The 12,702-nt window shown below is 38.0% G+C and overlaps 1 protein-coding gene across 1 annotated transcript in view; it reads left to right on the forward strand.

Annotated features, from left to right (window-relative positions):
- The window catches only part of LOC123599067 (plasma membrane ascorbate-dependent reductase CYBRD1), a 34,599-nt gene that overhangs the window by 18,151 nt on the left and 3,746 nt on the right, over positions 1-12,702 (forward strand). Inside the window, exon 3 of the mRNA XM_045480179.1 lies at positions 12,063-12,217. Within this exon, the coding sequence (XP_045336135.1) occupies positions 12,063-12,217 (155 nt within the window). The remainder of the gene's footprint in view (positions 1-12,062; positions 12,218-12,702) is intronic.

A 12,702-nucleotide genomic window follows, 5' to 3' on the forward strand; every position in this document is an offset into this window, starting at 1 on the left:
TCACTTCCCTTCCTTAGGACAGTATATAGCCAGCTATCTAATTGGGATATCAATGTGAACTTCACTTTTCCGTGAATATAGGAGAAGTAAGAAACTGAAATGAATAAAAAATAGAAGAAATTATAAATGAAATGAAAAGCTGGTTCTTTAAAAAAAAATAAAATAAAAGAGATAAACCATTGCAAACCTGAGAAAAAACAAAATATACAACCTTCAGAATAAGAAAAAAATTAATCATAGATACAGATATTATTTTAAAATTAGGACAGATTGTTAAATTTTAATATATCATAATATACTTAAAAATCTTTAAGAAATAAGGATTCTTTTCTTGCCAAATATAGACTACCAGATTTGATCCAAGAGGAATTAGAAAACCTAAACAGGATTGGGGTACCTGGGTGGCTCAGTCAGTTAAGCGTTCGACATAGGCTCAGGTCATGATCTCAGGTTCCCAGTTTCGAGTCCCACGTTGGGCTCTGTTGCTGAAAGCTCAGAGCCTGGAGCCTGCTTCAGATTCTGTGTCTCCCTCTATCTCCCTGCCCCTTTCCCGCTCACATTCTGTCTCTGTCCCTCTCTCAAAAATAAATAAACAAACAAACAAAAAAAAACTAAACAGGACAATAAAATATTAGATGAAATTGGTAAGATCTTTTGAAATCTATCTCTAAAAAAGGCACTGGTCCAGACTGTTTTGTATCTTTGACTTTCTAGGAACGGATACTTTAAACTTTTCTAGCACACTGGGAGAAAACAAACTCCTCTTAGATGTGGAGCCACTGTGTACTACATCTTGACATCTAAGATGGTGGCCCTGATGATAAACACCTTTACTAACATCCAACAGCAAACACCAGCTTACACTGTGAAATATTGAAGACATTTCCATTATATTAATAAGACATTGGTGCTTGCTACCTTTGTCATTCAAATTTATTTTAGAGGTTTTAGCTACAAGATAACGAAAAAAATCTATATAAGTAATAGAGAATTTGTGACTTTTTTTTTTCAGTTTGCAAAAAAAATACGTAGAATATATGTCTAGTAACCCAAGAGATGGTTAGAGTAATGAGTATTTGGGAAGGTGCCTGGATATAAGATAGCCATGCAGGGACGCCTGGGTGGCTCAGTCGGTTAAGCATACAGCTTCGGCTCACGTCATGATCTGACAGTTTGTGGGTTCAAGCCCCACATCAGGCTCTGTGCTGACAGCTCAGAGCCTGGAGCCTGCTTTGGATTCTACGTCTCCCTCTTGCTCTGCCCCTCCCTGCCCCTTCAAAAATAAATAAACACTTAAAAATACTAAAAAAAAAAAGAAGATAGCCATGCATAATTCAATAACTTTTGCGTAAACTAGAAATAACGACTTATAATAAGAAGTAGAATTCATTTATAATGTGAATATAAAATTATAAAATATGTAGGAATAAATTGAACAATGAAAGTATAAAATCTATATGTAGAATATGTAAAATACTATAAAAATTTTTTTTTAATTTTTTTTTCAACTTTTATTTATTTTTTTGGGACAGAGAGAGACAGAGCATGAACGGGGGGAGGGGCAGAGAGAGAGGGAGACACAGAATCGGAAACAGGCTCCAGGCTCTGAGCCATCAGCCCAGAGCCTGACGCGGGGCTTGAACTCACGGACCGCGAGATCGTGACCTGGCTGAAGTTGGACGCTTAACCGACTGCGCCACCCAGGCGCCCCAAAATACTATAAAATTTTATTGAAAAACAGAAAACATGGTATAGAGAGATACCATGTTACTAAAGGAGAACAATTAATATAGAAATATCTTTCCCTCTTCAACTATATTTATGTTTAATTCTAATTTTAAGCCCAATGGTAGTTTTACACTTGCAGAGCAAATATACAAGGATAATCAAACAAATTTTGAACAAGAGGTGAAGGGAGACCTGCCTTCAAAACAAGCTATTAATACAAGAGTAAACAAAATATAGTCATGGAAAGAACAGAGAGGGCAGAAACAGTCCAAGTAGTACACGAATTTTTTTCTTTGGCACTTTGGTATTTCAATTTAGTGGAGAAAGAATGCTTATTTAATAAATGTTACCATCATAATTTGTTATCCATTTGGAAGAGACCAAACAAACACGCGAAAGGACTCTGTATATAACATAAAGGAAAAAAGATTCCTAAAAATCCAATGAGAAGAGAAAAAGAAAATTAAGGCAAATAATCTATATAATCTGAAGTTGGGGAGTCCACAGGTTGACAAGAAATCCAGAAGTCATAAAGGAAAAAAAAGACATATTTGATTGTATAAAAAAATTTTTTAAAGTATATGGAGGGGGGCACCTGGGTGGCTCAGTTAGTTAAGCGTCCAACTCTTGATTTCGGCTCAGGTAATGACTATTTGTGAGATCGAGCCCCACATCTGGCTCTGTGCTGACAGCACGGAGCCTGCTTGGGATTCTCTCTCTCCCTCTGTCTCTGCCCCTCCCCTGTTCATGCTCTCTCTCTCTCTCAAAATAAATAAATAAGCATTAAAAAAGAAAAAAAATTTAATAAAAAATTATGTGGGGCAAAACATACCAAAGTCAACAGAAACTGCACAAAGGGATATGGGGATAGTCATGTCATATATTAAGGCTTAATGTGTTTAATATGTAATATAAAAAAACTCCTAAAAATTAATGACAAAAAGGCAACCTCACAGAAAAATAAACAGAAGATTTGAACAGGCAGGTCACAGAAGAAAAACTTAAATCACCAATCAACATATAAAATGTCCAACCTCACTAAGAAGCTAGGGAAATAGAAAATAAAACAACAATAAAATGTCATTTTCCCCCACAAGACTAACAGGACAACAGTGGTGATGTTCCTTGCTGCCAAGGGCGTGAGTGGTCAAAGGTGCTCTCCACTTTTGCTTTTCCACTAGTGACAGGAAAATGCGTTGTCACCAAATTTTAGGGAAGTAGTGTGTTAATATCTACTAAATTAAAAAAATATATATATGCTTACCCTTTAACCTAGCAATCCCACATTTGGAGAGAGTGGAAATAAAATACTGTAACGTAAGGAACTCTAAAAAGGATTTTTTTTTTTAATATTTATTTTTGAGAGAGAAAGGGAGTGAGAGAGAAAGGGAGAGATCATGAGCAGGGGACAGGCAGAGAGAGAGGGAGACACAGACTTCAAAGCAGGCTCCGGGCTCTGAGCTGTCAGCACAGAGCCCGACGCGGGGCTGGAACTATGAGATCATGACCTGAGCTGAATTTGGATGTCCAACCAACTAAGCCAGCCAGGTGCCCCTAAAAAGGATTTTTAGCGCAGCATTGTTTATGCAAGCAGGAAACCAGAAGCCACTAAATATCCATCAATAGGGAATGGTTAAATAATTTTTGGTAAATCCATGGTGGATATCATACAGCCATTACAAGGAATGTAGCCATGTCTACTGACCAAGAGTGAAATCATGATATATTCTTCAGTATAAAAAATACTGGAGAATAAGTAATATGTTTAGTAAAACTTCATTTAAAATAAAAAAGGAAAGAGAAAAAAAGCATGTATGTGTTTATGTGTAAAGAAAGGTATGGGAGAATACACCAACCCACTGCCACATTGTGGGAGTGGGTGGGATTGGTTTGGGGGCTTATTAAATTTTTAAATTGTGTCTTGTTTGACTTGCTTGAACCTGTGGCTCTTTTGTTTCAAATACAAATAAATCATATGTTATATACAAAGCATATATACATAATTTTTAAAACTAAACAAGCAGACAGGTGTCCCCTCACCACAGATTGTGAATACTCACGTTGTGCTTGGTGCCTGTGGTTGTTCAGGAACCAGGTGAACAGTTTCTTATCAGGAAAAGTTGACGACCTTCCAACTTTATTCCTTTGCTGCATAAAAGCTATTTTCAAGTTACTTGCATTGCTTCTCTATACAAGTGACAGAACAGATCACCCAGATGTGCTCAGGGAGAAATTAAATGAAAGCACATTTCCTTTCCCAGTGGAAAGAAATGAATTCTAGGCTTTTGGTAGGAGCTAAGCTCCCTACTTATTATGATTTACAGAGACTCCTGCCTCCGTATTCTTAGTTGCAAAAATTCATGAGCCACAAAAATATGCTTTGAAAGAGACATACTTCTGTCAGATTTCTTAAGTTAAAAAAGGGAGGGGTGCCCGGGTGGCTCAGTCTAGCGACTCTTCCTTTCAGCTCAGGTCATGATCCCAAAGGTTGTGGGATCGAGCCCCGAGTCAGGCTCCGAGCAGAGCGCGGAGCCTGCTTAAGATTGTCTCTCTCTCCCTCTGCCCCTCTTTCACGCTCGTGCTCTCTCTCTAACGTAACGTAAAATAAATTAAAAAACTTTTAAAAGTAAAAAGGGGAAGCAGTTTCTCTTTCTGAATCAAGACGAATTCTAGATCCTTGGAGCTGCCGCTTGTGGTTGGAGAACAGGAAGTTTCCACTTTCCTGGAGCGGGTGCAGGCGCTGGCTTCCTGCTGGCTTATGCGGTCACGACTGCCTGCACTTCAGTCTCCAAGTTTAACTGCGTGCAGACCATTCACCCGAGTTTGTGAAGTCAGTTTGTGCTCCTCTCCCCTTCAAAGAACAATTCAAGAAGCAATCCTACCAGAGTGTGAAGAGCGTGGGAGAGAATGTCAGGTTCATATCTTCTTACCTTAGCACTGTTGGGGTTTGGCTTAGCTCCTTTGTTTAAAGTCAGGATTTACCTGCCAAGGGAAGCTAGTGTCCGGGTGCGTTCAGTAAATAGAGTAAGGAGGGAAGGACGGAGGTAAGCAACAAAGAATACAACCAAAAAAGGCTGAAAGGTCTTCTTTCTTCCTCATGTTTACCTATGGGTTGTAAAGCATTTCAAGTGTAGAATTCTTTTCTGCTTGTGAAATCTAGCCTCTGGGGCATTTAAAAAAAAATAACAAACTATCTGGGGCTCAAAGTGTGCTCTTCACTGGGCTGTTTTCTCTGTATGTCTGACTTCTGCTTCCCTCAGTCTGTTGTCAGGACAGGATTGCTGAGCCTACCCCTAAAAGTAGAGAGCCCACCTTTCCTGAGTCCATAGATTAAACTCAGTAAAAATGTGTTTGGGTCCACTTGTGTCTTAGGTGTTCTCTTGAAGAGGCACTTTTACAGGGGGTTGGACCAACCCGGATCACCTACTCCCCTCCCACCCCTCCCCACCCCCAAACCCCAGCCCTGAAAACAGAATCACAGCAATGATTCCCCTGCAAAGCAGAGATCCTTTATTTACTCTTTTGAAGAGGAAATTAAGCTGAAATTTCTTTGTGACATTCTTCCACCAAATTTTGCTAACACATATTTTCTTATTCTTTCATTTCATCTCTCTGAGGTATTCCTTCTCTCTGCTTCCGAGGCATCCTCTTAGAGTAGTTCTCAAAATCTAGTGCAGAGAACTCTGAAGCAGGGAGTGGGGAGTGGTAACCAAGATTTTCAGGTGGTTCTTTCTGTTCAAAGCTCTTTTCATAAAACTAAGATGGTATTTATCTTTGTGTCAGTTTCTCAAAAGTGTTACATGGCCTTTTCCCGAGACTACATTATATGTGGTATCACATAAGCCTGAATGTGGAGACAAATAGAGGAATCCAATTATCTACTACTGAATCAGAACTTAAAGTGATTTGCAAATATGTAAAACATGCCACTTGGCATGTTTTTTGTTTCACATAATATAGTTATTTTTCCTAAGACATGTTATTTATGTAAATATGTAGTGAATTTATTATCATTGTTAAATGAATAAATATTTTTAGAAGTTTCAGCTTTAATTTCTAATATGGTAAATATCAATAGATGTATAATATAAATAAAAGCTCTTTGGGGTTCTCAATATTGTGTGTATTTAGAAGTAATGAATCATGATAAAATTAACTCTTAGGATTCCACTATCCAACCTAATTTAGAAAACATAGAACCCCACCCACTTCTACTTCAATCCCATATCTGTCTAACTACCCCAACTTCTAATGGTAACCGTTCTCTGGAAGTTTTTCTGTCATTCCCTGTTTTTCTTTACAATTTTTCTACATACTGTGAATCCCCAAACAATATGTTGTTTAGTTTTGCTTTTTTAATAAATTTTGAAAAACACAGTATCATAATATAAGTATCCTATTGCAACTTTTTTTCATTCTACTGATTCAACTATCTTGATTCCTTAGCTATAGTTTATTCATTTTTACTTTTGTATTCCATTGTTTAAATATACCATGAATTTACTTATCCAATCTCTTGCTATTAGACATTTGGGCTATTTTTAGTTTTCTGCTATAAACAATACTATATTGAACATTCATATACACATCTCCTGGCCCTCATATGCAAAGATTACTCTGGGCGTATACTTAGGAGTGGAATTATATTCAGACGAAAAAAGAAATGCCAAACTGTTTTCCAAATTGGTTGATCCCAGTGTGTTCCTGCCAGCAGCATATAAGAGTACCCATAAGGCACATCCTTGCCAACATGCATCGTCTTCAAACTTTTAATTATTGCCAAACTAGTGGGTATAAAATGATGTCTTCTTGTGGTTTTAATGTTTATTTCACTGATCACTCATGTTTCCTTTCTAAGAAAGAGAAATATCTTTTGTCCACTTGAAAAATGAGGGTTTTTTTTTTCTTTTCCTTGAAGATTTGTAGGAGTTCTGTGTCAGATTCCTTTTCATTTATATGTATTGCTTATATCTTCCAGTTTGAAGCTTAAATTTTCTCTTTTGTTAGTATTTGTTGATAAACAGAAATTCTTCATTTTAATGAAACAAATTAATCATCTTTCCCTTTAAGGCTATTATTTTTTATTTCGTTTTGGAAACTTGTTTGGAAATCTTTCCCTCCCCTGAGGGCCAAACAAACTATATTCTTAGGTTCTGCCTCGGAACTGTTGGATCAGAAACTCTGGGTGAGGGGCCCAGAAATATGTGCTCACAGGCCTTCCAGGTGGTTCAGAAGCATGTGGTTTGAGATCAATTAACCTAGGAGAAAAGCTTTTCTTCTGTAATCTGTTAATGTAGTCAGTTACATCAGTAGATTTTTCTAATATTAAACTTAGGTGAATTAAAAACATTTTAAATTGTCTCAAGATTCTCTTTTGCTCTCTGAAATATTCGAATTCCTACCTTTCGTTGTTTTACTTGTGTGCTAACTAGGCTTCTCAGAAAGGTCATTTCACAGCTTCGTGACTTTTGTTTAGCAGGAGGAAATCTGATCCCGGGCTACCTTCTTGCTCAGATCCAGAGAGCAAGTAGTGTTTAAGAACACAGGACGTGCAATCAGGGAGACCTCAATTTGAATCAGGTTCATCCATTTGTAGCTTGTGACCTTAAGATAAATTATTGAACTTTTCTGAACTTAGTTTGCTCACCCGTAAATTAAGGCTTTTGATACATCCTTCACAACATCATGCTCAAAGCCAAATAATGCATGGAAATGCTCAGCCTAGGGCTTAGTGTACTAGAATTACACAAGTCAGCCATTGTATAAGTCTTATGGAAGGCTCCTTTATGACCTGTAGATGGAATTTTTTATTTCTATTCTAGATCGTAGGCACCTTTATGGTTGAGAGCATACATTTTATGTCAGTGAAATTTTGTTCATTAATCCGTCCATTTATTCAACAGAGCCAAATGCCCATTGTGTATGAGATTCCTCGCCAGGCTGTGGGGGATGCATTGTTCCATAAGAAAAGCATGGGTCCAAAGAGACATGCTCTCTGCCCTCATGTAGTTTACAAGACAGGTCTTTGAGTATTTGGTAGACAAGATGGGTATGGAGCATTCTGGGAGAGCTCTCATATGGTATGGGGGGTAAAGGAAGTCAGACCAAAACCTGAACTCATGAGGTTGGTGGTGAAAGGGGAGAGAGTATTCTAGGTGAATAGAAGAGTAGGTGGGTGCAGTTTTCTTTGTTTCAGAAGCAAGAAGGAGGTCAGGCATCATGGAGTGGAGTATGGAAGATGAATTGGGAGGTTGGGCAGAAGTAAATATAGATAGACTAGCTGCAAGGTGTTTACAGAGGTTCAGATGAGAAACGATGCTGGCCTGGAGGTGTAGCAGTAGCAGTGAGCAAAATGGATGGTTTCTAAAGATATTTCAAAGGTGGAATTAATGAGATTTGGAAAGTTAACCGTAAAGGGATGAGAGTCGCTTGCAAGCATGAGCAAGTGGGGGGATGAGAAAGGGAACATTAGAGGAGGAAGAGAGGGTTTGAGGAGTGTCAGATGCTACAAGAAGCAAGGAGAATATGGTCTGAAAACCGTCCTTTGGGTTTAGTGACCTGGAAGTTACTGATGACACTAGAGAGCCGTTTTCTTAAAGGGGAGAATCCAGATTTCAGTGGATTGAGGAAGGAGTGGAAGGTAAGAAAATAGTTCAGTCAAGAGGTTTGGGTAAGGGAAGGAGAGGGTGGTAACTGGACAGGGATAGGAGTCAAGGCGGGTGTTTAGTTGAGGGTTTTTTGTTTCTTTGCTTCTTTTCATTGTGAGAAGCTTGGGCATGTTAAAATGCTCCCAGGATGGCACCAGTAGAGAAGGAGAGGTTGTGAATAGTGGAGTGAATCTATAGCTATGCCTTCAGGAAGCAGGTTGCAGAGCACAGCTGGAAGCTCGAACACCAACTCTATTGTAATTGAAGAAAGGAAGGAATTGTTGGCTTGGCGTTTTTGGTTTGTTTGAAGTTCAGCAGCAGAAAAGTGAAGCTCTGTTTTTCCCATGAGATGGTACTAAAATCATCTGCTAATCGTGAGAAGGCACACAGGACAGCCACTAGTTTGAGGAAGAGAAAACATGGAGGACCAGCTGATAAATCAGACAATAGTAGAAGGATTGTTGAGCAGTGTTGAAGTGCTCATAACTGCGAGCATCATAACCATGAATTTATAGTGCCACTGGTCTCCTTGGCTGTGTGACTTAACTCTAGTAGTACCTAGCAGACCAGAGGTAGTCCTGAAGATGGCTGAGCCAGTGTTGGAATGTTGCCAGGTAGATTTGATGCAAGACAGTGCAGCAAGGAGATGTAGAATATTGACAGAGGAATTTAGTGTTCATTTGTGTGTCCTCTCTCTCTATAAAAAAACTGTGGACATATTCTAGTTGGTGCTGATTAGATGTTTTAATCCCTGGAAGAAACATGCTTTTACACTTGAAGAATGCAAGTTGGAAATGACCTAATACAGAGCTTCTCAAAGTGTGGCCTCTAGAACAGCATCATTAGCATCACCAGGGAAATTAGAAATACGGATTCTTAGGTGCTATTCCAGACCTACTGAATCAGAAATTCGAGGGATGGGGCCCAGCAATATGTACTTTAAATGAAGGAATGATTGAGTATAGGAAATAGCAGGAAAATGAAGAGATTTCCATATATTAATCTGTAAATCGCTTGATTGCTCATTAAATCCACCTCTATAGTTAAAAAAAAGAAAAAGGAAATCATACCTAATACAAAAGCTAGATAGGCAGATATTTCCTGGTTTCATTAATGGTTTGCAAATAAAAGCTTTTGTTGGGTCTCGAAGTTCACACATACCTTTTTTTAAAAACTCTTGTTTCATAAAAGGAGATAAGACTGGCATAGTAAAATACATTTGTTAGTGAGCAAATAATAATAATTAATAATTAAGTGAGAAAGCCCAGATACTTAACACAGGAACTGTAAAAGTAAAATTTTATTGTTTATTTCCAGTTATAAAAGTAATATACATTAATTTTAACATTTATAAAAATGTTAAAAAACATTTAACATTTCTGTATTTATAAAATACAGAAAAAAAAAAAAACAAAACTCATTGGTAATGCCATAATCTAGAGGTATCATTACACTTTGGCTTACTTCCTTTGGGCTTTAATTGTGCCTATGAACATATAAGGGAAGTTCAATTGCCTGGGGTCCTCTAAGCAAATTTCTGGCACCCCAACTACTTAGCTCATTGAGCCCTACAAGAGGCACACATGATACATCCTGAAAGAAATGAGAGAAAACGGAGTATCAGGAATGAAGTCAAGAGAGCAGAAATATGGGAAATGCATATTTCTATGGACAAGTCACAGAAAAGATGTGGTATGAGTACATAGAAGTATATATGTGCTAAATCCTTGGTGGCCATTTACCTGAGACCTGTTTCCATATAGAAATCACAATCTGTACATCGGGATGCTTGCCCTTTGATACTAATAGAATCACTAAACTTCACTGGAGGAGAATTAGCAACATTCTCAACCACCAAAGGGGACCCTCTGAACCATTTCTCATACATCCAGGCATTTGTGGCATTAAGTGGACAATATGCAAACTAGCCTATTGAATGCATTTTTTAAAAATTAACTTCCATTCATTACCATTTCCCAGAAACTGATTCTAAATATATTTTAGGGTCTCAGACCCATTCTGCCTTCAATCTTCTGGTGTCCTCCATTAGTCCTTTGATCCCATTCAGGAAAGATGAACAGTGATGTTGTGTTTCTCCCTATTCTCCCTTCTTCTCATCGTTGTTTTGTTGGGGGGGCGGGGGCGGGACGGGGAGGGTAGATCCAAAGTAGGTACCTGAAAAAAATGCCCTTTAAATTCAGTAGCTCAGCAGTCACTAAGAAATCTTTATTCTCTTGAGGAGAAGAGAATAGGTAAGGGGTAGGAGGTGTGAGGCCACAAAACAAATGGAAAGTGTCACTAGACTTCAATTACTTAGGAATCTTGCTATCCTCTGCAGAGAAGCATCCCACTAGGAATTTAATTATCAAGGAAACGGCAATAACCTCTCTGTTTTTCCTCATAAAACAAAATTGTAAACTTCTTAACATGTAACTTTTTTTTTAAGTTTATTTATTTATTTTGAGAGAGAGAGAGAGAGAGAGAGAGAGCAGGACAGGAGCAGAGAGAGAGGGAGAGAGAATCCCAAGCAGGCTCCATGCTGTCAGTACAGAGCCCGATGTGGGGCTCGAACTCATGAACCATGAGATCATGACCTGAGCTGAAATCAAGAGTTGGACACTTAACTGACTGAGCCACCCAGGTGCCCCTCAGTGCTCACTTTTGTGTAGGCTTTAGGTAACTGGATTCAGGTTTATCTAGAATCTTGTACATATAGGACTAGAGTCACTGTCAGCGCAGAGCCCTATGTGGGGCTCGAACTCACGAACCACAAGATAGTGACCTAGCCAAAGTCAGATGCTTTACCAACTGAGCCACCCAGGCACCCTAACACACAATGTTTTTGATTGAACTGTCTAAATGTGTCCTATCATATATGGTTTTAGGGACTTGAAAATCTTTTATTTCCTTTTCTACTTGGCAACCTTAAGGAAATAGATAAAAACAAACAAGAAGTTCACTGAAGCTTTGTTAATGATCGAAAAAAACTAGAAACAGGAACATCCATAGATAGAAAACTGAGTAAATTATGTTACATCCTTAAAATAGAACATTAGCCATTAAAAAGAATAAACCAGATGTACATATGATGTTGATATGAAAAGATCTCCAAGATATTAAAATTTTTTAAATGTTTATTTTTGAGACAGAGCACGTGCAGGGGAGGGGCAGAGAGAGAGAGATAGGGAGACACAGAATCGAAGCAGGCTCCAGGCTCTGAGCTGTCAGCACAGAGCCCAACGCAGGGCTTGAACTCACAAACTGTGAGATCATGACCTGAGCTGAAGTCGGACGCTTAACCGACTGAGCCACCCAAGCGCCCCATCTCCAAGATATATTATTAAGGGAAAAAAAGCAATATGCAGATGCAGAACAAATACATATAGTAAGATACCATTTATACTTTAAAAATTCTCTTTCTCTCTCTCCACACACACACACACACACACACACACACACACACACACGCTTGCATAGGCATAGAAATTTTCTGGAAGGATACTTGAGAAAGTGGTAATAGGTGTTGTCTTTGAGTAGTGGAACTGGAGTGGGGGAAATTTTCATCTTATGCCCTTGGTTCTGTATGAAGGTTTTCTCATTTTACGTACGATTGCTTTGATAATAATACTTTTAAAATTGGTTAACTCTTAAAATTAAATGATAACCTTTGTACTTGTTGATGTTTAGCTTCTCCTAGGTGTTTCCATCTTTCTGCTTCCTTGGGCTCCACTTTCTCTCCGAGCACTTGTCATGCCCATACATGTTTACTCCGGACTGCTCATCTTTGGAACAGTGATCGCAACGGTACTTATGGGAGTGACTGAGAAATTGTTCTTTGCCCTGTAAGTTATATAGTTTTCCTAATTGTAATATTTAAGCTATAAAATGTTAAATACCTACCCATTGGGGGAAAATGTAACAAAATTTTTAACATTAAAAATAGAAAATTTAAAAATTTATTTTTAACAAATGTATTATACATGTAGCATAGCATTAATAATGCTTGGAAGAAGGACCAAAAAGTTCAAAAAACTGTACCACTCTTACAACTATTGAGGTTACACGTACCCCCTTAATCTTTTTGATGTGCATATCTTTATATTAATTGTAATTATAGTGTATATACATTTTGTATCGTCCGTTTTTCAATTTTTAAGTGCTACTGGTGTTCCAGGTGCTACATTATTTTCATACCTATAATTTTTAACGTCATACTATTTCATTGAGTTATTTTAGCATAACTTAAATTTCTCTTTAATATCAAACTTTAAGGGAATTTACATAGAAGCTCTACCACTGGGTATTTTTTAAGCAGATAAATTCAAGA

This window comes from Leopardus geoffroyi, chromosome C1 (assembly GCF_018350155.1).
Source record: "Leopardus geoffroyi isolate Oge1 chromosome C1, O.geoffroyi_Oge1_pat1.0, whole genome shotgun sequence".
Lineage (NCBI taxonomy): Eukaryota > Metazoa > Chordata > Mammalia > Carnivora > Felidae > Leopardus > Leopardus geoffroyi.